General features: G+C 39.7%; 1 protein-coding gene across 1 annotated transcript in view; it reads right to left on the bottom strand.

Annotated features, from left to right (window-relative positions):
• The window catches only part of LGR5 (leucine-rich repeat containing G protein-coupled receptor 5), a 121,954-nt gene that overhangs the window by 51,386 nt on the left and 44,213 nt on the right, over positions 1-26,355 (bottom strand). The window contains exons 2-3 of the mRNA XM_004675890.2: positions 14,541-14,612; positions 854-925 (exon numbers count right to left, since the gene is read on the bottom strand). Of these exons, the coding sequence (XP_004675947.1) occupies positions 854-925; positions 14,541-14,612 (144 nt within the window). The remainder of the gene's footprint in view (positions 1-853; positions 926-14,540; positions 14,613-26,355) is intronic.

Below are 26,355 nucleotides of genomic sequence, written 5' to 3' on the forward strand. Positions count from 1 at the left end.
CATACAGAACTGGGGTATAGGCCAGAGGCACAGGGGCGGTAAGAGGATTCACCAGAGACAGAGTGGGGAGCAGAACATGCCTACTGATGAAATACACTGCTGAGGGGAGCAGCGGGTGAGACCAGAGGTCTGCCACACCATGTGGTCCCGTTGGGGTGGGGCCTGGGAATTGAACTCATACTGAGGTGGCTGAGGCTAGCTTGCAGTGCTGTGCTTTAACCCACTGCTCCACCAGGGAGGGCCCCTGAATGCTATCTTTCAGGCAGTAAAGTCAAGGCCAGAGGGGACACATTTCCAGGCTGGGATCCTCCTCCTCTTGATTCTCCCTCCCTGATAGTGATGGAGCTCGACGGCCATTCCCTTGCTTATATCTCTGCCTTCACTCCTCATCACGCTGAGTACATAACATGTCCTTGCTTTTTAACAGAGCAGACAGGATCCCATGACCAGGACTCCTTTTGTGTCTCCAGGCTCATTCAGTGCATCACAAAGAAACAAGTTCTGAAAACCCTGGAAGCTGTAATTGCATTATATCCACATCATGGTGATTCTTTTATTGACTTGGGATCAAAAGAACTCAGGACACTCTTCCCAACTTCATAATAGTTTGCATCGATACATTGGTTAGCAGCATACAGACAATTTTAGATACTGAAATTAGAAGAGGAGTTGCGAAATTTTTCACAAATCCAACCAGGTGTAATGTAGTTGTATAGCCACACTGAAGGCAGTCTTGGATTTAATGAATTGTCCCATGGCTTGGCCTTTTAGGGGAGCTCAATCTTTACAAGTTAATTAGCATACACTTGACACTAAAATCAGAAACAGAACAAATGACTCCGGGTTTACTTACAGAACTTTAAGACTATCAAGGCCAGCAAATGCTCCCTTGGGAATGTATGTCAAAGCGTTTCCGGCAAGACGTCTGTGGGTTGAGAGAGAGAGAGGGGAGAGAGTGAGCATAGCATGGTCTTCATGTGGAATTCATTTAGTTGTTAAAAAATGCGATTATGTTCAAACCGCAAATGCCAAAAGCAGCTGTAAAGAACCTTGTTTTCTATTTTGTGAAAAAATTCTGCAAATTTCTAATCAAAATGCTGGCAAAAGAAGTACCTAAGAAGAAATATAACAAATTACCTATTTTACAATAAATCATTTAGTTTACACTCCATGTAAAAGTCTCCTTTTAAAAATATTTACACAAAAGCTAACACCATATAATAACCTAAAAATGTGTAATGTCAAAATGTGATTGTCACATGATTTTTACAATTAATGTTTATAGACATAAATAAATGAGATCAACATGAGAATATTCCTGTTGCAATAATACCATACAATTTCCTACTCAATTTAGCAAATCGGAATGCAGACTATCACAATCAGGTTTTTTTAAAAAAAAAAAAAAATTTAACCAGAAACTCAACCAGAAAAGGATAGAATAATTAATTTAACATGTTTTAATTGAGCAATGCCTTAAAAAAAATCGAAAACAGTAGTTAAGTGTTTTGTGTGGAAGACCTTAACATGGTTTATTTAGTGGAAAATTTGACATCATTTACTGGTAAAATGTGAAAGATTCCTTTTATAGTATTTTTTTTTAAAGATTTATTTATGCATGGGGTACAGGCCAGGGGTGCAGGGGTGGTGAGAGGATCCACCAGAGACAGAGTGGGGAGCAGAATAGGCAGATAGACGAAGGACACTGCTGAGGGGAGCAATGGGCGGGTCAAGAGAGGTCTGTGGCTCCATGCGTCACCTCCAGGGCCAGGGATCAAGCTCCTAGAGGCAGCTGTGCTGTGTCCTAACCATTGCACCACCAGGGAGGCCCCCCATGCCCCACCCCCCGCTTTTTTTTTTAACTATAAAGCAACGGTCTTGAAGTATCTAAGAGGCTCTGTGACCTGACTTTGTTTAGCACCAACTTACTGTGAGCTAATATTTCTGAGTTTTATTTTCTCATGAATTACAAGAATTGTTAAGATAAGATGGCATCTCAGATCCTCTCCAGCTCTCAAGACACTATTATTTCCTTACTTTGTATTGTGTTTGTATCTGATTTTCTGTCCCTTAACAGATATAATTATTTTTAAGATTCAGATAGCTCTTGGACTATACTCCTGTCTTCCTCATGGTGCCTGAACAGTGTTTTTCAAACTATAAATAAATGTAGTGCCTCAGGATATTATTAAGAAAAATTACAAAACAGAAAAATAACAGGATGCGTTTTCTACTCCAGTAGAATAGGACTGTTTTATGAAATCTTTGTTTCCAAATATATTTGTGAAATTGGATTGAGGGGGAGAAATACATTCTTCTTATATAGACTCAGCAAAGTTTGCAAGGCCCTAGCCAAGGGCACAGAAGACTTTCAACAGATAATATGCTAATCACATGTAATTCAGCTAATATTTGACCACAGTGATTTTAGAGGTGTTTTATTTTCTTACTTCCTAAAAGTCCTCGTAGTAGAAAACCCTTTTTTCATTAACACACTGAAGGGTCAGTTTCTCCCTATTTCCACTCATTCTAAAGCCACTGACGGTCTTTGTGAAGCCAGCACTGGTCATATCACTGTCCTGTTGAAAACCCTTCATGAGGTTCGTGCTGAGTGAAAAAAAACACGAGGACTGTAGAAACTGTGATGTGAAAGAGGTGCTTTAAGAGACTCAGGCTTGGCTGATTCCAGATGACTTTACTGATCAAACTAAACTAGTGACTGTGATTTCAGCCCAAACCCCCTGGCTCTCCTGTTCCATCCTGACTGCAACGGCACATTTGTGAGTTCTGAAAGGTGATCTGACAGTGGGAGCTTATCAACTCCCACTGCTGTGCTAGCATCAAGGAGATTGATGGTTTAGAAGACACTGATTTTGGAAATGGAAAGGAACAAGGAAAAACTTTATTATTAGTTTAAATGATATTAGGGTAAATACCTTCCTGTTATGTTTCCTGAAACATAGCACACTCTATATGCATTGTTTTTCTTTTCTGGACAAGGACTTTCAGAGTCCCTGAACTTTCAGAACTAATCTGTGCAACCACTGACCTGTGCTACCAGGGGAATTTGTCTTAATGTAAAGGAAGTTATGATTTGCTATTAGCTGTTTGCTGGGCTGATGGGAGATCTATCTCATTGACAAAAACAACAATGTAAGGAAATCATTGCATCCTTCTCTTCTTATTTCTTTACCATATGGGATAGTTTTACTAATATTAAAATTAAATACATTTAGACTCATAGGAAGGAAAAAGACTTTCAAGTGAGTTCACAAATGCAACTGCACACAAATCTTTCTGTGACAACCACGTAACAAATCTTTGGGCAGCCATGTTCCAAGTCTCACTCACATGCCAATTAGCTGTGAGGTTTATTTTGTTTTATTTCTGAAATTATTTCAGGGGAATATCTATTTCATTATCTTCATTTCTATAATAAACACAACTTAATAAAAACCTTTTATGTCTTTTTATACATTACTAAAGAAAAGCTTTATTTTATTAAAGATTTATTTATTTATGCTTACAGAACTGGGGTACAGGCCAGAGGTGTGGGGTGAGAGGATTCACCAGAGGCAGAGTGGGGAACAGAACAGGCAGGTTGACTGAAATACACTGCTGAGGGGAGCAGCGGGCAGGTCATAAAGGTCTACTGTACCATGTGGGTCAGCGCCCTGGCCAGGGATCGAACTTGTGCTGCAGTGGATTTGGAGAGCTGCATTATGCAGTGCTTTAACCCGTTGCAAAACCAGGGAAAGCCAAAAAAAAAAAAAGTCTTTATTTTTAAAGAAACCACTCCATATATATTGAGACTCACATGGTTCCATCACTGTTCGATTTCCTGACATTACTGCTATAAAATGGAAAAATATCATTAAGTTACAGGAGATGTATTCCTCTTCAAGTGAATGAAATAAGTAGTTGTTCTAGGCCCTTGCTGCTTGTTTAAGGGGTTAAAGCACAGCACTATGTAGCTATCTGAAGACATTACAGCACGAGTTTGATCCCTGGCTGCTTCCTCTCAGCAGTGTACTTCAACAGATCCACCTGCTCTGCTCCTCACTCAGTCTCGGGTTACTCCTGTAACCTATAGCTCAGTTCTTGTATGCATAAATAAATAAATCTTTAAAAAAGAATCATTTGTTATTCTGATACTATAAAAATCAATTAAAATAGGCCCTCCCTGGAGGCGTGGGGGGTTAAAGCACAGCACTGTGAAGCTAGTGGCAGCTTGGTCAGCAGTGTAAAAGTGAGTTCGATCCCAGGCTCTGGAGGTGACCCACATGGCACAGCAGACCTCTTCCATCTCTCCTGCTGCTCCCCTTAGCAGTGTACTTTTGTGGATCTGCCTGTTTTGCTCCCCACTCTGTCCCTGGTGAATCCTTTCACCCTACACCTCTAGCCTGTACCCCAGTTCTGTAAACATAAATAAATAAATCTTAAAAAAAATAAATTAAAATGTTTTTGAGAATACATGATTCATTGATTCTTTAATTTAAAGGATTTTTGATTTTTCAGTAGCTTCATTTTGTAAAATGGAATGACAAGAGCGAAACAATCAGCTATGGATGTTGATTACTCCTCTCTGGACGTTGGTGTGGAGAGGAATTCCATAGATTAGAAACAAGGGGGTGAGCACCGAAGGTGGAAGGGGGTGTGTAGGGTAAGTGACCATCAGGTTTTAACAATGCTGACCTCAATGGCGATCACCTGCGGCCTTGAATGCAGAAGGCCCTTGGGCGCATGGGCGCAGGGCATGCGGACCTGATGGTGGACACCTGGAGTGCGGGGTGGGCTTGTGCCAGTGGGCACAGCTGGGCCTGAAGCCTGAGGCAGTAAGGGCGGCGTCACACAGGGACGGCTGCGATGGGTAATGGCTGCCAGAGGGAGAGGCCGTGAGAGCACGCCAGAGGAAGCCCAAGGAGAAAGCCGACAGAGACTGCCAGGGCTGCCCGACTTGCTGTTTCCCGCTGGCTTGTTCCCCTGCGTACTATTAAAACCTGTGGGGGTGATGTCCAGCGCTCTCCAAGTTTCTCTTTTAAGCTGCCAGAACCTCCGGCGAATCTACCTGGCCTGGGCTGGTTCCAGAACAGGGTGCTTATCCCTGCTCTGGACAAGTGGCGATTGGGACTGGAATCCCTGGGAAAAGGACTGTGCAGGGAACCACGGTCCTCTGTGACCCTGGTCTGTAGCTGGCCAGCAGCATTTTCACAGCTAAGTGAGAAGGCCTGGCAAGTTCCCGCAGGTCTCCAGGGACAGCTTTGTGAGTATCTTTTTGACTTGTATTCTCCGCATCTTCCCTTCTTGTTTTTCTTTCTTCTCGTCCCTACTGAGCTGTTGTGACACTTAACAAAAGTCACTTAGCTTCGCAGAATCTCATTGCACAGAAGTGGGGTACAGAGATGTGAGGGCGGTGGGAGGATTCGCCAGAGACATCGTGGAGAGCAGAACAGGCCGACTGATGAAGTTCACTGCTGAGGGGGGCAGTGGGCGGGTCAGGAGAGGTCTGCCGCGCCCTGTGGGTCACCTCCGGGGCTGGGGATCCGACTTGCACTAAAAGCGGCCACTGCAACCTTGAAGTGCTACGCTCCACCCCTCTGCGCCACCAGAGAGGTCGCTGCACTTATTTTTTTAAAAATAAAATTCCACTAAGGTCTTTTTCTGCCCTAATCTTGTTTTTTGTGTTAACTTGAAATTCCTGCTTACCCTCCTTTTTTTCCTCCTTCAGCTTCCCTGTCCATTGTCTTCTAATTTATTATCAGGTTTCTTTATTACATGTCATTAAAATTTTAAAGCCACTTTCCTATACTTTATATTAGGAGGTAGATCAGAGGATATTATTGTCCATATTTTGTAAATAAAGATATCAAAGTTCAGAAAGGTTTTACAGAAAATGAAAAATGCCCTTTTCTTTATTTCACTTAAATATTACCTACTCTTTCCTTATGAGCATGGGAGCAGTACAGCAATGCTGCTGAAGTAACAGAGCAGGGCGAATCTGAATACAATAATTCTTGTGATTTAAAAGAAGACATTGCCAAAAAAGTAAATAAGACACTTCAGACCAAATTCATGCTGACTCCTAGGCATTACTGCTCTATTTTATAGCTTTTCTTATTATTTTAAAAGTTTTAAAAAAGATTTATGCATACAAGAGCTGGGGTGTAGATCAGAGGTGCAGGGGGTAAGGGGTAATGGTGAGAGGATTCACCAGAGAGAGAGTGGGGAGCAGAGCAGGCAGGTCTGAAATCCACTACTGAGGGGAGCAGCAGGTGAGAAGGGAGAGGTCTGCTGCGCCATGTGGGTCAACTCCCTGGCCAGGGATCGAACTTGGGCTATAGTGGCTGCAGATAAGTTCATAGTACTGAGACAACCCCTCGTGCGGCCAGGGAGGCCCCAATAAATGTCATTTTCTACCTTTTATATGTCTGCTTTATTTGGTTATAATTATCTAAGGTCAGGAATCCCCTTGCCTGCCCAGAATTGAACCAGTATTTATTGATTGATCATTTGATGTTGTTTGCAAAGACAATTGGCATCAGTCTACAGTTGCTTCAGATCTGGCATACCATTGTAAAATTGCAGGCTAGTCATTATATAACCAGATGCAAAGACAGTTGAAGAATATTCCTTCTTCATCATGTGCCAAATTTAGAAATTTTTGGAGGACTTTCAATATGTCCTGCACAATTCTTTGGGCACAAATAACACCTCTCTTTCATTTAGTAATCCATAAATGTTAGGTACAATGCTAAGTGCTTTGTATATATTATGATTTTGTTATAAAAATCATATGAAACGAAAAGATTATTCCCAGTCCTACACCATGCTGCAGAGTGGCTTGCTGCACAGTGCCGAGACTTAACCCTTGCACCACCAGGGAGGCCCTTCTTTTAGTACCTCTTTTCATTCTTGTCTTTCTCACATAGATGTTCAAGTTTTTGTCTTCATACCTTTACTTCTTTTTTCCTCTCATGGTGGTGCTCAAACTTTAGTGTGCATTGCATCACTTTACAAATCTTAAAAACTCCAGATCTCTAGGTTTCAACCCAGATTTCATGAATCAGAAATCCTGGGACCTAGAATTTGGAAATATTTTTTCAGCAAGTAGCCCCAGGTGATTTTAATGAGTGGAGACCCATACTGGAAAACACAGCTACACTTTCTCTCAAGGTCCTCATCTGCCCAAGAACCTTCCATATTACCTCTACAACAGATTCCTCATGCTTCAGGCTCACGTTCCAACTCTGTCATTGACATTTCCAATTGGGTGTCCTGCTGTCAATTTATAATTATTATATACAGAACAGGACATTATCTTGCCTCCAAAAAAGCCAGTTGTTTGCCTTCAATTCTATTGACTGCGCTTCACCATCCCCTGGCACCTAATCTCATAATCTTACCCAGAGTCGAATCTACCTTCAGGCCCCTTTTCAGTGCCTTCATTTAATCAATGGATGAGACCTTTGAAGCTTCCTTATATCCCAGTGGGTGTTAGCACACCTGTGGAACTTTCAAAAGATTATGCCGGGTTCCCCACTGAGATTCATTAAATTAAAATCTCTGGGAAGAAGTTCTGGTAATGAGTTGTTTTAAAAATGCTCCAGGTGGTTCTAATGCATATTCAAGTATGGGAAACCCTAAAATAGTTCCCATAGTTTAACACTCACATGATCACCCAGAGGCCTGTAGGGTCTCCATCCCCAGAGATGATGATTCATTCTTTCATTTTTAGGAAAATCAGAGAAGTTATTAAAGGATATTAGAGTTATCAAGAAGATACATTAAGAACTTGAAATTGGTGATGATGAAATGGGATGGATAAACAGGAAAGAATGTGGAATTCTGACTTTAGGATTTTGAAGTTGGCTGATACAGGAAGTGAGAGAGGGGTCACAGTTACAAAGGGAATAACTGGCACAGTGGTCACATGTTCCAGTAATGATACTGATGGCAAGCAGGAAAGGCAGGGAAAAAAGATGGTTGGGGGCATGTGCATGAATGAATCTGGTTCTGTATCTACTGAGTTGACGTTTTGGTGAGATAGATGGAGGTGTCAGTTGATGATTCTCAAAGTATGGCTCCTTGACTAGAAGGCACCTCAGCCTAGCAGGGTCTACATCACCTGATAACCTATTGTAAATACAAATTTTGATATCATTCATTCCCACCTCCACCCTACTGAAGAAACTGTGGTGGGCTCAGCAATGTATGCTTAAAGCAGTCCGAGGGGGCCTCCCTGGGGGCGCAGGGGTTAAGTGTCAGTGCTATCAAGTTATCCACAGCCACTGCAGCATGAGTTCAATCCCAGGCCAAGGAGCTGACCCACACAGTGTGGCAGACCTCTCCTGTCTCATCCCCTCAGTAGTGTATTTCAGTAAATCTGTCTGTTCTGCTTCCCACTCTGTCTCTGGTAGTCCTTTCACCATCCCCCTCACCCCAACCCCAACCTCTGGTCTACACCTTAGTTCTTGTAAGCATAAATAAATAAAAATAAATCTTAATCAAGCAGTTCAGGTTCTGATTTATTAGGTTGGGTTGACACACAGAATGTGCATTTCTTAACAAACTCATAAGCGGTTCTATTATTGCTGGTTAAAGGGCCACTGTTTAAGAACCACTGGTTTGGCAGAAAGAAAAGGGATCTGAACAAGAACTGTAGATTCTGGGGTCATCTATGTAAGAGAAGTAATTCTGTTCTTGGCTTCTTGCCCGAAGAATTGCATTGTCTCCCAGTAGGTTTTTGGCTTCCTAATAGGTCTGCTTCCATTGTTGCCTAATCCTTTTTGCATACAAAAATCAGAAATTTTAAAAAGTCATAAATCTTATTGTTTCACTAGCTACACACAAAGTTTTCCCTTTGCTCTTATTTGAATTCTATACATGGCCTAATTGACCCTGTATAATCTGGTTTTGCCTTCTTCTCCAACACATTCCCAGTCACTTCTCCTACCTCTCATTCTGTTCCAGCCACATGGACCTTCTTTCAGGTCTACTCACACTATTTCTCTGCCAGAAACCACTATCTCATCTCTTAGGATCACCAATCCCCCTTTCACCCCCAGTTTCTTGCTCCCCTCACTTTTCCCTGTCTTAGATGTCTGCTTCTTGGGACACTTTTACTCCCTGTCATCTCTTGTTATTCATTTCCTACTTAACCATGTTTGTGTTCATCACTCTTGTCATGACCTGGAAGCATCATATATGCTTTTTTCCTTGTTTATTATCTGTCTTTCTCCACCCTGCACACCCCCCCCCCATTCTAAGTTCCCCTGGGTGAGAACTTGCTGAATGAATAAATGAACAAGTCCTATGAATAGCAAGTCCTATTAATCCTATTCCCAGTAGCTCAATAAATACATTTTGAATGAATTGAAGAGTACTAAGAAAGTAGACAATATAACAATGTTTGGGTAATGTCAACATCTTACTGGAGTTGTGATGGAAAAGAAAGAAATACTAAGAAGAAAAAGAAGAGGAGGCAGAGAGGTAGGGCACTTTCAGAACAATGCTCTCATTAACATAACAAAAGACGCACATAAATATATGAATACATATAAAAATATACAAAGACAGATGATTATATATAACTGTATAGACATTTGCAAGAGAACCAAAATTACTGCTATGAAATGCACTAGAAAAAAATAATCTAGGAGACAATATTTATAATCACTGGATTATGAAAACAAGGCCTTTGTAACAAGGCCAAAGGCGAGGAAGACTATTCATGGGCATGAAGGTGTTTTCATCTTGCAAACACAACCCAATATGTGAATTGTTGTTTACCAAAGTTCTTTGATCACCATTTCATTTGAGCTGCTGAAAAGAATTTTGACAGGCAGGACAGCTCTCACCATTTTCAGAAACATGATGAGGAAGTAGAAGAAACTAGCATAGATTATGCTTCCAGGAAGTTTGGAGATATTTCTCATCACAAATTTCATCTGCAATAATAAATATCTACTATTTATGTAGAGATTCTTCAAGGCCAACCATAATATGAGCAAACAGTTCCAGGGAACAATAGTAACTTAAAAACAGACTTCCCTAGAGCTTCTCATGTTTCCTTCCTAAATCATGTATTTGATTCCAATAGCATTAGAATCTGGGGAGATTTAAAAATACTACTCACAAATAGAGGTCTTTAATTTAGACAGCTTAAAAAAAAAAGGGACACTTCAATTTTCCCCTCTGGTTTAATCACACTAACAATCTAAGTTTAAAGGAACTTGTACATGTCAGCATTGGGCACAATCCGCCATTCCCTTCTAACATCCAAATCACTCTCTGATGATCAATTGTCTCTGTAGCATTTTTTGTACATTTGTGTAGCATTTTTTTTGTTTATCCAAATAGCAAACATTAACAAAGTCCCAGATAGAATAGAATAAATAGAACCAGGAGAGATACTATTAGAGAGAAATTAATCGTTTCTCAAGAGGTAAAAATCTGCGATGAAACTACCTGTATTGGTTGCCTACCTCTATTAACTAAAGTTCATTTCAAAATAGTTTTTCCTGCACAAAGTTTGAATCCTTGGATTTACTGCAAAATCAAGTTTGTGAAATGGAATGAAGGTAGCCAGAATCTTCTTAAAGATGCTTTCATTTTAACAATACATTTCAATATAGGAATTATGGTTTACTAAAGTCACTCACCATCATTTCACTTCATTTTCAAAGACATCTCAAAACATATTTACCATGAATTTGAGGACTGTGAAATTCACATGGATTATGGCCTTGGAAATGGCGCAACTGGCACAAGAGTCTTGAGCTTCTACTGAATACTTATAGATTCTTTGTTTCTCTCTATAGTTTCTCTACATGCCGACATGGATTGTTTTAGCTTATAAAAATAAAAAAGTTCGGGCCCTCCCTGGTGGTGCAGTGGGTTAGAACACAGCGCTAAGAAGCTAAAACCACTCCAGCATGAGTTCGATCCCCGCCTGCCCCGGAGGTGACCCACATGATGCAGCAGACCTCTCCTGACCTGCCTGCTGCTCCCCTTAGCAGTGTACCTCATCAGTCTGCCTGTTCTGCTCCCCACTCTGTCTCTGGGGAATCCTCTCACCACTCCTGCACCTCTGACCTGTATGCCAGTTCTGTATGCATAACTAAATAAATTTTTAAAAAATAAATGAAAAAGCTCTTCTTGTGCACATCTGGTCATCTGGCAGAGTCATCAAAAAATAACTATCAAGTGATAAACAATACTAGTGGCTCAGAAAGTGAGTAATTCAGAATGTTAGGAGAGAGAGAAAGCTATGCTGACTTTTATTCTTCTTAAATCTTTGGGAGAGTAACTTTTCAAGTTTACAGTTTTGTTTTTTTTTTTTAACTTGAGGCAATGAATACCTGTAAGTTGTTCTAGGTTCTTAAATGACTTGGCAATATAACTTTGTTAAGCTCCAGTGATGGATGAACCATGCTTGTCCACACATTTTATAACACTGTGAAATAAACTAGACTAGGAAAATAATGTATTGAGCAACTAGAGTTAGTACTGACATTTTAAAATTGAATTTTGTGGTGGGAGCTTTATACAGTATCAACAGAATCAGTAGAAGTTTTCTACTGAGTGAAGAGAGATGAACTGACTCAGCTGCAAGAGCAAATACTTTCAGAGTAGTACTCTAATTGTCAAAAGATACACACGTGTGCAGTGACAGATCTGTCATTTGTTAGTTCTATATTAAACCATGTAAAACACACTGCTTAAATATATGTATGCACATGTAAACATATTAACAAAGAGTTTGTACTTTTGGAGTTATGATTACTTGGTAAAATTCTACACCTGAAAATCTTGATGATGCTTTTCTAACAACCAATAGATGACAGTGAATCAGTCACTGGAATATCCAGTCTTCTTTTAGGGGGACACCTTTCTCTCATTTCCTTATTTGCACTTCCCCCAGACACAGATGCAGACAATACACAACTATCATTACATAACTCTGCCTACAGAGCACTTTAAGATGTGCAGTAGTGCAAGCTGTGGAGGTACTGGTGGGGACAAGATATGATAACTCAAACTCCAATTTCTTGTGTGGCTTTGACAGTGGGTTCAAATTTTAACTCTGACACTAAGCAATTCCAATATCTCCAAGTTTCTTATTTTGTCTATCCTTAGTTTATGTTTCTGAAGTAGGAGCAATAAAATTCTTCATAGGGCTAGAGCGAATTACTGGATGATGTATGTAAAGTACAAAATAACTTATTATTGTCATTAGTTATAATATTTTGAAGATCTTCAAGAATATATATGAATATATATTTAAATTAGCGAAGCATAAAGGGAACAATCAGCAACATAACAAAGGTATAGTCAAAATGCTCTACTGCTAAACTGGTGGATTAAAAAAAAAGAAGTCCTAAATTTAGCCTTGGAACATATGATTAAACCAAGCAGAGTTGATCATTTTTCCAGGTTCTATAAATACTATCCTCCTTTGCCACTAAATGAATAATGATGTTTTTAAAACATTTGTTTGATGCAACACAGAATTATGTATGGGAAAGTGGTCTTGCTTTTAAATTCAGCAAGTTGGTGAGCTTGGCAGAAGGAATTCCAAAATAGGATGAGAAAATAAAATGAATGGTCTCTGAAAGTTCTCTTCTGTGTCTGAAATACTGATTCCATGGTCAGGATATTTGACAAAATTTCCACAGCAAATGGACATAAATATAAGACATAAAAATAAGACAATAGAGAAAACAGAATTATCAATGACAGTTCCCGCTTCTCTACCTCCTCTCCCCCAAATTATGTTTTGAAAAACTGCCCTTGGAACAGAATTAACATTCACCTCATGAAGAAAGAGTAGTTATTTTGAATGAGTAGGGTCACTGAGGGAGGAACTCTATTAAACCAAACCCTTGGGGAAGTGAATTATTTATTGATTCAGTTTGTGGTCTAAAGTCGAAGAGTGTGTTGAGCGAGAATGGAAACCTTTTGTCATCGTGTTCTATCAGGAAAGTGAAGGGGAAAAGGATAGAGAATACATAAGCAGGACTAAGTGTTGTATATTAATTATAGTGCAGGGGGAAGGATGAAAAGGATGCGAATACGAAAAAACCCTGATTAAAACTTACTAAAAATAATCTTTAAACTTATTGTTTAGCAGCAACTAAACCTGTTACTTTTTTCTAAAGCATCTAACTTGTATCAGAAGCTCCTTTTGCATGTTTTTGCTGTCTCCTTAATTCACACATTTGTTCATCAAAAAAAATATTGGTTACTTGTTATAACAGATGTGAGTAAACAGATGTGGTCTCAATCCTGATGAAGGTAAGTTCTAGCCAAGGAAATGGCATATAGACAGAAAAGAGGGGGGAAAAAAAGACTTGGGCAATCCAGAATGAATATCCATGCCTTGAGTGGATAAAACTTGCTGTACAATGTAGTAATCTAAATTGTCCCCTTCATACTCCTTGATAACAATCTCTGATTTCAGTAGTAAAACAACAGCATTTGTGAAAAGTACAATGCTGTCACAAATGAATGTAGATAAAACTCTAGAGGACCGAAATGTGAGAATATTATCCTCTTAAAAAAAAAAAAAAGATGGATGTAGTGTAATTTGGTTGTGATGGAACATTCTTTCTACCTCCCATGATGGATTCTGTGGTACATCAACAATTTAAATTACCCCCCAAATTGGACCCTGACTTTAGGATTTATAAAGGAAGTATTTTCAAAAGAGGTCACTGACTAAACAATTCCTTTAATCAACAGTGAGAGGATTTACTCAACTGATGGGGCCAAGCTTTCTTCATGAAGTCTTGGATGGAACATCACTTCCTTGGTCCCCATCACTCAAAAGGGTAAGAGGATCAAATGAATTGTTTAATGCAGATTTTTGGTTTATTCAGTTCTTTTTCATCTTCTGTAAAGTGATTACTAGACTTAATCAAGATTCCTTTGCGTACCATTAGCTAATTTTAGCTTCCTCCCTTTTTATTTTATTTTTTTTATAGTGAGTTTGGAAAAGCCCAGTTTTAAGTCCTGTGGAGTTCATGTTTTTCTGTTCAAGCCTTGAGGGAAGCTAAATTTAAAAGTAGGAAAATAGTAATTAAAAGTGATTAGGACAAGAAGTTTTGGTGCTATGAAATGTGGACTCAATTCTCCCTGTCACAAGTCGAACCAAGAGGCACTTTTTGGTTTTGATTATGGCTTTACTTGCTATTTTAATAAACATGAACCAGTATTCAAACTTTTAATATCCTGCTGTTTAACTATTTCCAAAGAGCCATCCAGTTCTTTTAAACAGGCTTTGTTTTAAAATTTTAATTTGTTTGGCTCAGTCTCACCTTAGAAAGTTGTAGCCTCCTGGTAAACTCTTTTATAAGTTGATTTCCAGAATCATAAGCAATTTTTCCCCCTCCCAACTAAGTGTTTCCTCATGTGCCAAAATTGTGGGTGCTGACAGCTTTTCTGCCTTGTTTTATCTGGTTCCCACAGTAAGTATGAGAGACAAACACAAGAATGTGTCCAGTGTTGACTGGACGCATCATGACTACAGTGATACTTACAACTCCTCTAGGAAGCGGAGACTGTGTAGGGGGCCTGGGGGCAGCTGACTGATGTTGTTCATGCTGAGGTCCCTGGAGAGCAAACAGACAGTGTGTGAGGAGCCGCGGATGCCACAGGAAACCCAGCTGTTCAGTTGACACATTTTCAAGTCATACAGTCAAACGAACGCATGCCTTTGCTTGACCAGTGAATCACTATTTTGCATTTTCTGTCTATTCCTTTTCTCTTACCCCACCAGCATCATGGGCTCTCTATCAAATTAAAGACCCTCTGAGGAGCTTCTATGGAATTCATTATGATTTAGACCATTCATGGGCACAGTAGAAATGTTTCACGTTTAAAATTATGTGAGTAGGACAGCAAAGGAAAAAGACATTCACTTAAGCCTAGAAGTAGCTTGACTTTGTGTCTTGCTTTAAATTTTGTGACAAAGAGGATTGTCTTCACCGTGCAACTCTGAAATTCCTATTTCTCTGGGACTATAAACATCTTGTAAAAACAAATGTTTTGATTCAAGGAAACTTCAAAAAACAAAACAAAACAAGACAAAAAGCCTATTCCCTCCTTCTAGCATGTTCCTTTTGCAGGTTCTCGGATTGCATTAAATAAGTGAAATGAACCATAAAACAAGGGTGTAATGTGACCCCACGCTGTAGCACACTTCCTGCTGGGCCTGCACAGTAGTTCCTGGCACAGGAAACAACAAACCACTTTGGGGAGAACTCAATCAATTTTTGTTTTAAGCGAAACTCCATGTAATTAGATTTTATTCTGTTTTTACTTTTCTGTTTCTTAACTGTCTCCCATATAATCCCTCAGTATCACTGGTCTATGCCATCTGTATTTCAGCAGCCAAAAGACAGCTGGGTAGACAGATGCTAACCAAGACCAACGCAGACTTTATATCACTATGGTAGTCAGCTGAAGGGTGACTGAGATGACGCCTTGCTCAAGACTGATGACTCAGAACTAATCCCATTACCACCTCAGGTTGGATATAGAAAAAAGACAATGAGCTTTTTTATCTATAATTTAAAAGATTGATTTAATTGACATATAACCTTGTGTTGGTTTTATCAGGCATAAGTGTTGCAAAATGATGATCACAACAATCCATTGCTTCACAGGCACAGAATTTTGTCAGTTTTGTGATGAGAATGTCTAAGATTTATCTGTAGTCATTTTTAAATGTAAGCAATACGGTATGGTTAACTAATGTCACCAAGGTGTGCGTTTCATTCCCAGGACTTATTCATCTCACAGTTAGAAGTTTGCATCTTTTAGCTACCTTCATCCTTTGCCTTTTTGAAAATCGGGATTTCTTTTGCGATCAAGCATTAAGCTAATGAATGCTGTTTCCCGTTGCACCTAACCAGCTGCTTCCGTGACGGTAGATCGCTTCATACCTTGATCAACTATTAACTTTTAATTAGTGGTGTTAAAAATCGAGGGACCGTGAAAAAGTCATGAGCACCTACAAAGAAGGTATTTGTGAAACATTTTAGAGTACGACCAAAGAAGAGAATGGTACATTTTATTTTCCTTTTAGAAAGTTTATTTATTTATTTATTTTACCTCATTCTTCATTTTGTACATTTTTTCATCTCGGTTGTAATCCCCGTGGCCTTCCCACCACCAGTCCACGCATGTGCCATCACCATAGTCCCGGGCACTCTTTCCTCCCCAGTTTTGATCTTGTTCGCCTCTCTACCCAGGTAAAATGTCTCTGGTTGATAGTTGTTTTCATTTTTGCTCTTTACCTTTTTTTCCCCCTGATCCCTTATGCTCTTGCTATGAGTGAAACCATTCGGTATTTTTCTCTTTCTTTCTGTCTTATTGAGAAGGGTGCTGCATTTTAATGTCTGTTAGTAAGTCAAGAGATACCTGAGTAAAATGTATATTCTCATGCTAAAATCAAAGAGTGCCAAAAATATACACTAAAAGTATTTGTATCATTCATTGGTTAAAAAGTCTCTATTTTTGAAATGACTGAGATGAGACCTAAATAATTAGCAATTTATTTTTTTTTGTGCAATTCTCTGAAGTAGTGAAGTTGTTTAGTTTATTAAATGGGCATGCATTAAGCTAATGAATGCAGCTTCTGGATCCCTCACAGTGACTATGTAATCGCTGAAAAGACTTGGTATTTCTCCAGGCTAGTCATTTATTTCTGATTGATATTTCACTTACCCCCTAAGAGGACCAAGGCAATTTTGCTTTTGGAGCATGTTTCTAGTGACCTAAATCAAACGGATGTCAATGTCAAAGCAGTGGGTGCAGCTAACTCTGATTTTCCTCTCCTTGTGCATTTCAATGTGATGTTATAGAACATTTTGGTCTATATACAGAAAACTCAAAATAGAAGAGGTCAATTTACATAATGAGGAGATACATCATCACTACATATTATACTAATATTCATTGTTCTATTTGAAACACCAGGAAGTAGAGCTTATATTAAAAACCTTCACTGTTAGGGTTCCCATTGGAACATCTTTTACCTGGGAGCAGCACAGAGGGGAGCAGCAGAGAGCAGGCATTTGGGATGCAGTGTCGGGGACTTGAATTGTAGCTTCTCCATCCACTAGCTGCATGACCTTGCTTGGGAAAATCGAACTCTCTGTGCAGACTTCCTTGTATTTAAACAACTACATTCATCTTTTGAAACTCGATGATTAGCTGCTTTCAATCAGAAGGGAATAACTTAATTTCTTAAACATGAGAGAATTTGCCTTTTGCAACAGGAATTAATAACTTCTCTGTGTGTTACCTGACATTGTAGTTCGTCTTTGAAAGTGAACTCATATTACTAAACCAAGACATGACAGCCTGTTTTCAAATACAGGCTGTATTGGTACTTCTTTTCAAGAGCTTCTAGCCATGCACATAAGCCAATTTCAGAAAATAACTTTAATAATAGTAGTCTAAAGTAAAATGAAATGGGTCTTTAAATTAGAAAGTCAAAGTGGGTTAGATAAAAAGTTAGTCTCTTCTCTTTTGTGGACAGCCTTTATAGTGATGGTCAAAGGTAAGAGTGGTTCTCTAGCTTAGTGCTCCCAAACTATCCATGGTGAGAGGCCAATTTTTCAAAGTGTCTAATTTGCTGTGAAATTATGTTTTCATAAAATGTAATAGCAACTAATAGCTGGAAAAGTAATAAATAAATAAATATACAAAATACAAGCCTTGATAGCTTTCAGTGTGATTCAGCAGAGATGACTCAACTGCTAGAAAAGTTTCTAAAATTTAACTCTCAAATCCTAACTGTTGAGATCAGTAAAGACAGCCATGGCCTGGAACCCATCCTTGGACTAGAAATGCCTCTTCTTGCTTTTATGTCAACAAGAAGAGGCTTCACCCCAAGGAATCTACTCAAAGAGCACAAAAGCTGCTGCCTGCCTGCCTGCTTTTATCGCAGCACTAATTATAGTTGATAATTTTGGAAACAACCCAAATGCCTACACATAGATAACTAGATCAAAAAGATGTGGTGCATATACACAATGGAATACTACTCAGCAATCAAAAAGATAAACTCATGTCATTTGCAGCAACATGGATGGAGCTGGAAGGGATCATGCTTAGTGAAATAAGCCAGAAGGAAAAAAAAAAGTATCAGATGGTTTCACTTATGGAGGAACATAGAGGAACCACATATGGCATCAGGGGAAAAAATAACAAATAATAAACAAAATTAACAGGCAACTATAAATCAGACATTCTGCAGAGGAAGGGGACAGAAAGGGGTAAGAACAGGGAGGGAACAGGATAGAGGACCATGGTGATGGGGCATGGGTGAACTGATGGTGGGAATTTCATGGTGATGATATCTGAGAGGAGGAAGCAAACACTGTACAGAAATGAACAATGAGGCCCTTCCTGGCGGCCAGGGGGTTAAAGTGCAGCACTGCAAGAGAGCTGCAGTTGCTTCAGTGTGATTTCGATCCCCTCCCCCGAGGTGACCCACATGGCGCGGCAGACCTCTCCTGACCTGCCTGCTGCTGCCCTCAGCAGTGTTCTTCATCAATTCTGCCTATTCTGCTCCCCACTCTGTCTCTGGTGAATCCTCTGGCTGCCCCTGTGCCTCTGTCCTGCACCCCAGTTATGTATGAATAAATAAATCTCTTTTTTATTATAATAGTTTATTTTTACATAATTTTGTGCCTTTTCCCATCTCAGTGGTAACCCCCATGGGCTTCCCATCACCAAATCACCCATGTGCCATCACCATAGTCCCATGCACAATTCCACCCACTCCCATTCCCCACTCCACCTCTGTAAAATGTCTCTGGTATATAGTTTTTCATTATTACTATTATTTGAATAAATAAATCTTTAAAAAAATGAACAATGATGTAAAATTACATATCAACTATCAAGAAAGATGAGGGCTTAAATTACTGCTCAGCACTGAGTTAAAAGGACAGACAGGCATGGCCAGGCGGAGGACGGGCACTGCCAAGGGTGAGGAGTCCCTGAGAGGAGGTTGGGCACTAAGCGATGGGGTAAAGTGTAGCGGGGACACCCTGGGTTCGGAGCAGCTGCTCTGCTTGCCCTGGGTTTTGTACTTCTCCTTTGCCCAACACCTTTGTGTTCTTTCCAGAAATGTCTTCATGCTTATGCAAATGATGTTTCAACTTTTCCATCTCCCTTCTATAGCATTTGCTCTTTCTGTCTTTTGGAACACATACTACTTAGCAGCCAATGAAGAATCTTAAAATTATTTTCAAGCCTGTGCATGATTCACCTTTTAAACCAATGTGTTTCTAAGAGTCCCGATTTTGTATTACCCTTCGCTCACGATTCAGTTTCCTAAAATCAGTGAAGCCACACATTGAACTTAATTTTTTCATATTGTTAACAGGCTTATTTTTTACTTTAAAAATTATATTTCATGGAGATTACACTGGTTTACCACCTCATATATGATTCAGATTCTTCAGGTTTGTATTATCATACCCATCACCATATTCTTCCACCCCTGTCCATTGCTCGCCCCCCACCCCCAATCCCACAATTTGCCTGCTACCCCCTATTGGTAACCTCAGTCTGCCAAGATGCTGCAATTAATTTTGAAGAACTGTTTATGATATAAAAAGGCTTCCTAAGACATGGAAGATTCATTGTGACAAGATGGCCACATTCAGCTAACCCATTTTGGCTTGGCTCTGATCCAGAGCTGGTCTGTGCTGTGTGGATGACCATGTCCATAAATCTAGACCCCAGAAATCAAGGGTTGCAAATATCTAAGTTTGTAATATTGTATATTAGAATGATCCCAGGAGTATTAAAACATATCAATGGGTCCTCCCTGGTGGTGCAGCAGATTAAAGCACAGCACTAAGAAGCTAAAGGCACTTCAGCATGAGTTCGATCCCTGCATGTCCTGGAGGTGACCCACATGGCATAGCAGACCTCTCTTGACCCGTCCCCTGCTCCCCTCAGCAGTGTACTTCGTCGATCTGCCTGTTCTGCTCCCCACTCTGTCTCTGTGAATCCTCTCACCTCTGGCCTGTAACCCAGTTCTGTGTGAATAAATAAATCTTTAAAAACAAACAAACAAACAAAAACCCATATTGATGGCTGGGCTCCATACCCAGAGTTTCTGAATGGGTCCAGCATGGGCCAACTGGGATTTTTAAAAAGCTTTTCAGAAAATTTGAGTTTTCAACCAAAGCTGAGAATCACTGCAGAAGAGCAACTCTTAAGTTGCTAGATGAGAAATTTCTAGCTTTGCAATTCACTTAAATTTTAGATGAAAGTAATTACGTACAGCATCATTTCTTCTTTGACAACTATTAATTAGGCATTAATTGTGGGTAGGTGTAGGAACACAGTGGAAAGCATATTTAAGTCATGCTCAGCTTTCCCCCTTTCCCATATTCCTCTGTCTACAATGCCCAATGATGATTCTATTACTAAACAGTATCTGGAGCTGGCCTCTCTTCTTTCTTCTCGACTTTGACCTCTGGTTAGTTCCTTGTTATGTTGACCACTGTTCTGCTTTCCATGCTTACTGTGCTTGCTATTTCTGGTACTTCTACACTGTGACCAGAGAGTTCACCTTGACATCGTTACTACTTACAGCCACCTCTAGTCAAAAAGAAAGGCATTCCCTCAGGTGAATGATTGGGAAAACAGTTTCTCCCTCTGGTGGGTGGGGTGATGAATGACTGAAAAGATCCTCTTCCTGCAAAGCTGCACAGAGAAGGGAGAATGTCTTGGCAAGAAGAACTTGACCAGGGATTCAGCCCCATGCAGGGCACAACCTGACTGTCCTCTCTGAAAACTTCTACTCTTCCTCTTAGAGGAACTAATGTCCATAACTTTTAAGGCTCTTTAAAAGCTGGCTGCAGGCATGTCCACACCTTGGTCTTATGGCATTTTCTTGCAGCAGTGTGAGCTCCAGATATATTGAAGTTCTATTGTTACCCTTTGTATCTATCTTTATACATGATACTCGTTCCCTAAAACATTTTTTCTATTTCCAAGTTGCTATACTTGTACTCTCCCTCACGATCACGTTAAGCAGATCTCTTTTCCCTAATTTAGTTGTTTTCTATTTCAACCTCTAGCTCTTCAACACTCCATCATCGAAGACTTGCCTTAGCCTCAGACCACACATCACCCACCTGGGTCACTCGCTTAGAGCACCCTCAACTCTTTAACCTCCTTTTGTTTTGATTTCTTGGCAAATTCTCAGCTTGGGAGATACCATAATTCACCTCCTTGGCCTTATTCCCCCCCCCCCCCAGGGAATCCCAGTACTGAGAACTCCTAGGAAAGAAATACTTACAACTGTGTAGATTAATGATATAAATCAAGCTCTTTGTGGGTTCTCAACACTGCCACACAATCCTGTTATTGTTTTTGCTCAGCTGACTCCCACAGGGACTGTTGCCAAAATTTACCACTTGCCTGAAACCTTTTTAATCCCATCAAGAACACCTACCCTCTACTTCACAGAAATGACCAAAATTCTTTACACCATCAACCATGAAACAGACAAAATTCTTGCTCTCTCTCTCTCTTTTTAAAAGATTTATTTATGCCTACAGAACTGGGGAACAGGCCAGAGGTGTGGGGTGGTGAGAAGCTTCACCAGAGACAGAGTGGGGAGCAGAACAGGCAGATCAACGAAGCACACTGCTGAGGGGAGCAGTGGGTAGGTCAGGAGAGGTCTGCTACGCCATGTGGATCACCTCCTGGGTGGGGGCAGGGATCGAACTCATGCTGAAGTGGCTTTAGCTTCTTAGTGCTTGTGCTTTAACCCGCTGCACCATCAGAGAGGGCCTCTTGTTCTCTTTTGTCTGCTCTTACTATATCAATCCTTTCCTCTGGACTGCTCACCCTCTAAGGTTCTATACCACATTTCTCCATGAATAATTCCTTCTATATTTTGTATTTTCAACCTCTTTCTCATGCCTCTCACTATAAATATGGTGAAATCCTTTCTACTACTGAAAAAAAGTTCAAAAAATTAAAAAAATAATATGTTTATTTTTACATCATTTTGTGCCCTTTTAGGTCAATATCTTTTAATCCTATGTCTTCTTTACCTGCCACCCAATCTTTCTCATTTCCTTTGGGGCTGTTTCTAGTCTACAATTTTAGTCTCCACTTCCCATTCTCTTTCTCACCCACAACAACACAGGCCCTATCACTTCACCCCAATGAAACAGTGAGCTCAGATAGTTAATCTAATGAACACATGACTTACTGGGACTCTTGCCTGAACTGGACACACTATTGCTGGAAATTCTATACTCTTGATTTCCAGGTCATCATTCTTTCTGGATTCTTTCCATACTTTCCCGACCTTGCTACTCTATGGACTTCTTTGTGGAATTTTTTCTACCTATCCCTTAAGAGTTGTCATTCTCTGGAGTTCTGCCCTTGGCCTGGACCTCTTTCCTCTTATCCTTCTTGGAGTTACTACTCTCATGGGGTTAAGTATTACTTACTTGCTCCTAACCCCCACACACCCAAATCCACATTTCTAAACTGAATATGTCTCCTAAATTTCAGAATCATATATCTTACTCTGCTTTGGATATGTCCACTTAGCAATGCACATGACCAAAATGGAATCATTATTTTCAGTTGCAGACTTGCTTCTTTTTCTGTAAAGCCAGATGGTCATCCAAGGACATGACCTTCTTCCAGTCAAAAGACCCATTCTTGGATAGTCACTTCCATTTTTTTTCTCTCTCTCCACACTCTGCCCTGCTGCTGACCTTTAGTATCTCTGACTAGGTCACCTGAAGGTGCCTCCCAACTTCAGGCTGTCTGCTACCTGTTACCGCTACCTGCCACAAGTCTTATCCCTTTAGGCTCATCCTCCAAATGACAGCTACAGAGACTTATCCCAAAAATTAGAATTAGCCATATCACTACCCTTCTTAAAACCCTTCTAAGTATTCTTTATGAATTTCCAAAGGAAACCCACATTTGTTAGTATGCCATTTTGGTGTGCTGATTCTAACTCATCCCTAAAGGTTCAACTAGATGCCATTTCTTCCAGGAAGTCTTCTGTGATCTCTTCAGTTCAGTGAGAGTGATTTACTTTCTCGTCCTGCATGACTCCACACATTAATGACAATATATTGAGATGATATGTCTATGTGTCTACCTCCCCCAGTAAACTGTAATTCCTCATGGTCAGTGACCATATTTTCATCACGGTTACTTCTAGTGTCTGAGTTTTGCCATACAGAAGATCCTCAATGAGTGCTGAATTAAGCCCGCTTCACTGCATGCTTTCTAGGAGTGAGCTGATAATCTTATCTAATCCATTAAGAAATCATATTTCTTAGGAAATGGCTACCTGACATCAGACATGCGATGTATATAACTCTTTGGTATAGAACACATTTGGGAACAAAACCTATGTTGTGTGTGCCCACTTTCCATGTGGGACTTTGCTCACACTTAGGGTATGGTTTCTCTCTTCCATCAGTGCTTCTTTCCTTTGTCTAAGATTCTCCTGCATGGAAAGGTCCCCTTGCCCGCCTGATCACATACCTTTATCCTGCTGCCACTACTGTTCTCTTTTCCCATCTCCTCTGTCCCCTCTTTATTTTTCTTCCTTGTCTTTCTCTCTTTTTCTTTCTTCCTCTCTCTGCCAAAATACCTTTCATTTCTATAAATTTGTTCTGGGTAATGATTCTAGCACCTTACAACCCAGCTATACTGCCTATATTTGAGATTTCCTTGACTTAGTGAAAAAACAGGCCATGCCTTATAATGTGACTAGTACATAAATTAAGAAAACAACCAGAAAATGGTCCTTTAATTTGGGTCACAGTTGACGATGAATATTGTCTTCTTCAGCAGCACAGTGCAATTTCTATTTAATTGTACTTCTACAATAGTGCTGCTAGTGTCTGAGTCTTGCCATAAAAAAAGATACTCAGTTTATGTTGAATTAATCCCCCTTCACTGCAATCTTCTAGGACATTTCTATCATTTCTCATCACTACTTTTCCTAAAAGTCTGCTGACTTCTAATACTTTACTTCCATTTAAGATGTGTCATGGGTGATCCAGTAGAATTTCATTTTCTGCCAGATGAACAATGGGCCAGGATGGAACCATTCCAGCACTTTTTCACTGATCACTTTTTAAATATGCTTCTGGAGGTAAAAATGCCTGTGAACTTCAAAAGGAAAGGTACAGGTTTGTGTAGCATTTTATGATGATCTGAGTAATGTCTTTTTCAGGTACTTTTCTTAAGTTACTGTTTTTTACTCTAAAACAGTGAGTCTTTGGAACTCATTGTCTTTTTAAAATAATATAATAGTTTATTTTTACATCATTTTGTGCTTTTTTTCATCTCAGTTGTAATAAATCCCCTTGGCCTTCCCATCACCAAATCACCCATGTGCCATCTCCATAGTTCAGTGCATTTCCCTCCCCCGCCAAGTTTTTGATCCCATTTCCCACTCCAACCCCATAAAATGTCTCTGGCATATAGTTGTTCATTATTATTATTATTTTCTCCCCTGGTCCTTTATACTCCTGCGATGAGTGAAACCATCCAGTATTTTTCTTTTTCTTTCTGGCTTATTTCACTAAGCATGATTTTTTCCAGCTCCATCCATGTTGCTGCAAAAGGCATGTGTTCATTTTTTGGAATATTGCTGAGTAATATTCCATTGTGTATATGTACCATATCTTTCAATCCAGTCATCTACTTTTGGGCATTTGGGTTGTTTCTATGTCTTTCCACTTATAAATAAAGCAGCGATAAACATGGGGGTACAGGTGTCTTTGTGCAGCAGCACAAAGGTATGTGATTAGGTGGGGAAGGGGACCTTTCCATGCAGGAGAATCTTGACAAAGGAAAGAAGCACTGATGGAAGAGAGAAACCTTACCCTAAGTGTGAGCAAAATCCCACATGGAAAGTGAGCACACACAACATAGGTTTTGTTCCCAAATGTGTTCTATACCAGAAGAGTTATATACATCACATGTCTGATGTCATGTAGCCATTTCAAAAAGACACATGCACCCCCATGTTTATTGCTGCTTTATTTACAAGTGTTTTTGTGTCTTTTGGGTAGATACCTAGGAGTGGGATTGCTGGGTCATATGGAAGCTCAATGTTTAGCAGTTTGATGAACCTCCAAACAGTTTTCCACAGTGGTTGTACTAGCTTGCATTCCCACTAGCAGTGCAGGAGAGTTCCTTTTTCTCCACATCCTCAACAACATTTGTTGTTGCTAATTGTTCTAAGACGTGCCATTCTCACTTGGTATCTCATTGTGGTGTATCTCATGTCGTTTTAATTTGCATCTCCCTGATTACAAGTGATATTGAACATTTTTTCATGTGTTTGTTGGCCATCTCCATTTTCTCTTTGGAGAACTATCTTTTTAGCTCTTCTGCCCATTTTCTGATGGGGTTGTTTATTTTTGTTGAGTTTCATCAGTTCTTTGTGATCTACCACTAGTTTTCTGTGAGAAAATTTTTTTCCCACTCAGTGGGAAGTCTGTTTGTTTTTTGTAATATCTCTTTTGCTGTACAAAAGCTCTTTAACCTGATGTTGTCCCATCTATTTATCCTTTCCTTCACTATTGCTCCGTTGGGTGCTATATCTTTAAAGATGCTACTGAAGTGTATGTCATGTAGCGTTTCACCCATCTTTGCTTCCAGGTATGGTTTCTGTTCTTATGTCTAGGTCTTTAATCCACTTTGAGTTGCTTTTTGTGTATGGTGTGAGGTAGTGATTTAGTTTCATTTTTTTTTTTTTTTTGCATGTAGCTTCCCAGTGGAAGGCATTTTTTTTTTTAATTTAAGTGTAACATATATGGGAAAATGAACAAACAAATCCTAAGTGTCCAGCTCACTGAAATTTCAGTGTAAACATACCCTAGTAAATCAGCATAAATCAAGAACTAGGACATTTCTATCATCATCATAACTACTTTCCCCAAAAGTCTGCTGATTTCTAATAGTTTATTTAGTTTTGCTTGGTTTTGGTTTTTCTCTAAGTGGAGTATCTAGTACATCATTATAAAATATTTTATTTGTAGAGCAGTTTTAGGTTTACAGCAGAATCAAGAGGAAGCTACAAAGATCTCCCTCATGCTCTCTGTTCCTGCACATCCACAGCCTCTCTACACTTATATGGTTTTAAAAGCCATAGTAGTAAATTACCAGTGGGAGGCAGGCTCAACAAGGCTGGATGTGAGAAAGCATAGAAATAGTATATATAATAATACCATCATCAAACATATAGGTCTTTGATCATGTCTCCATACTCTTCTCTCACACCATACATCCTTATAGGAAGATAATGTCATTACTTTT

This window comes from Condylura cristata, unplaced genomic scaffold (genome assembly GCF_000260355.1).
Source record: "Condylura cristata isolate star-nosed mole 26May11 unplaced genomic scaffold, ConCri1.0 scaffold00004, whole genome shotgun sequence".
Lineage (NCBI taxonomy): Eukaryota > Metazoa > Chordata > Mammalia > Eulipotyphla > Talpidae > Condylura > Condylura cristata.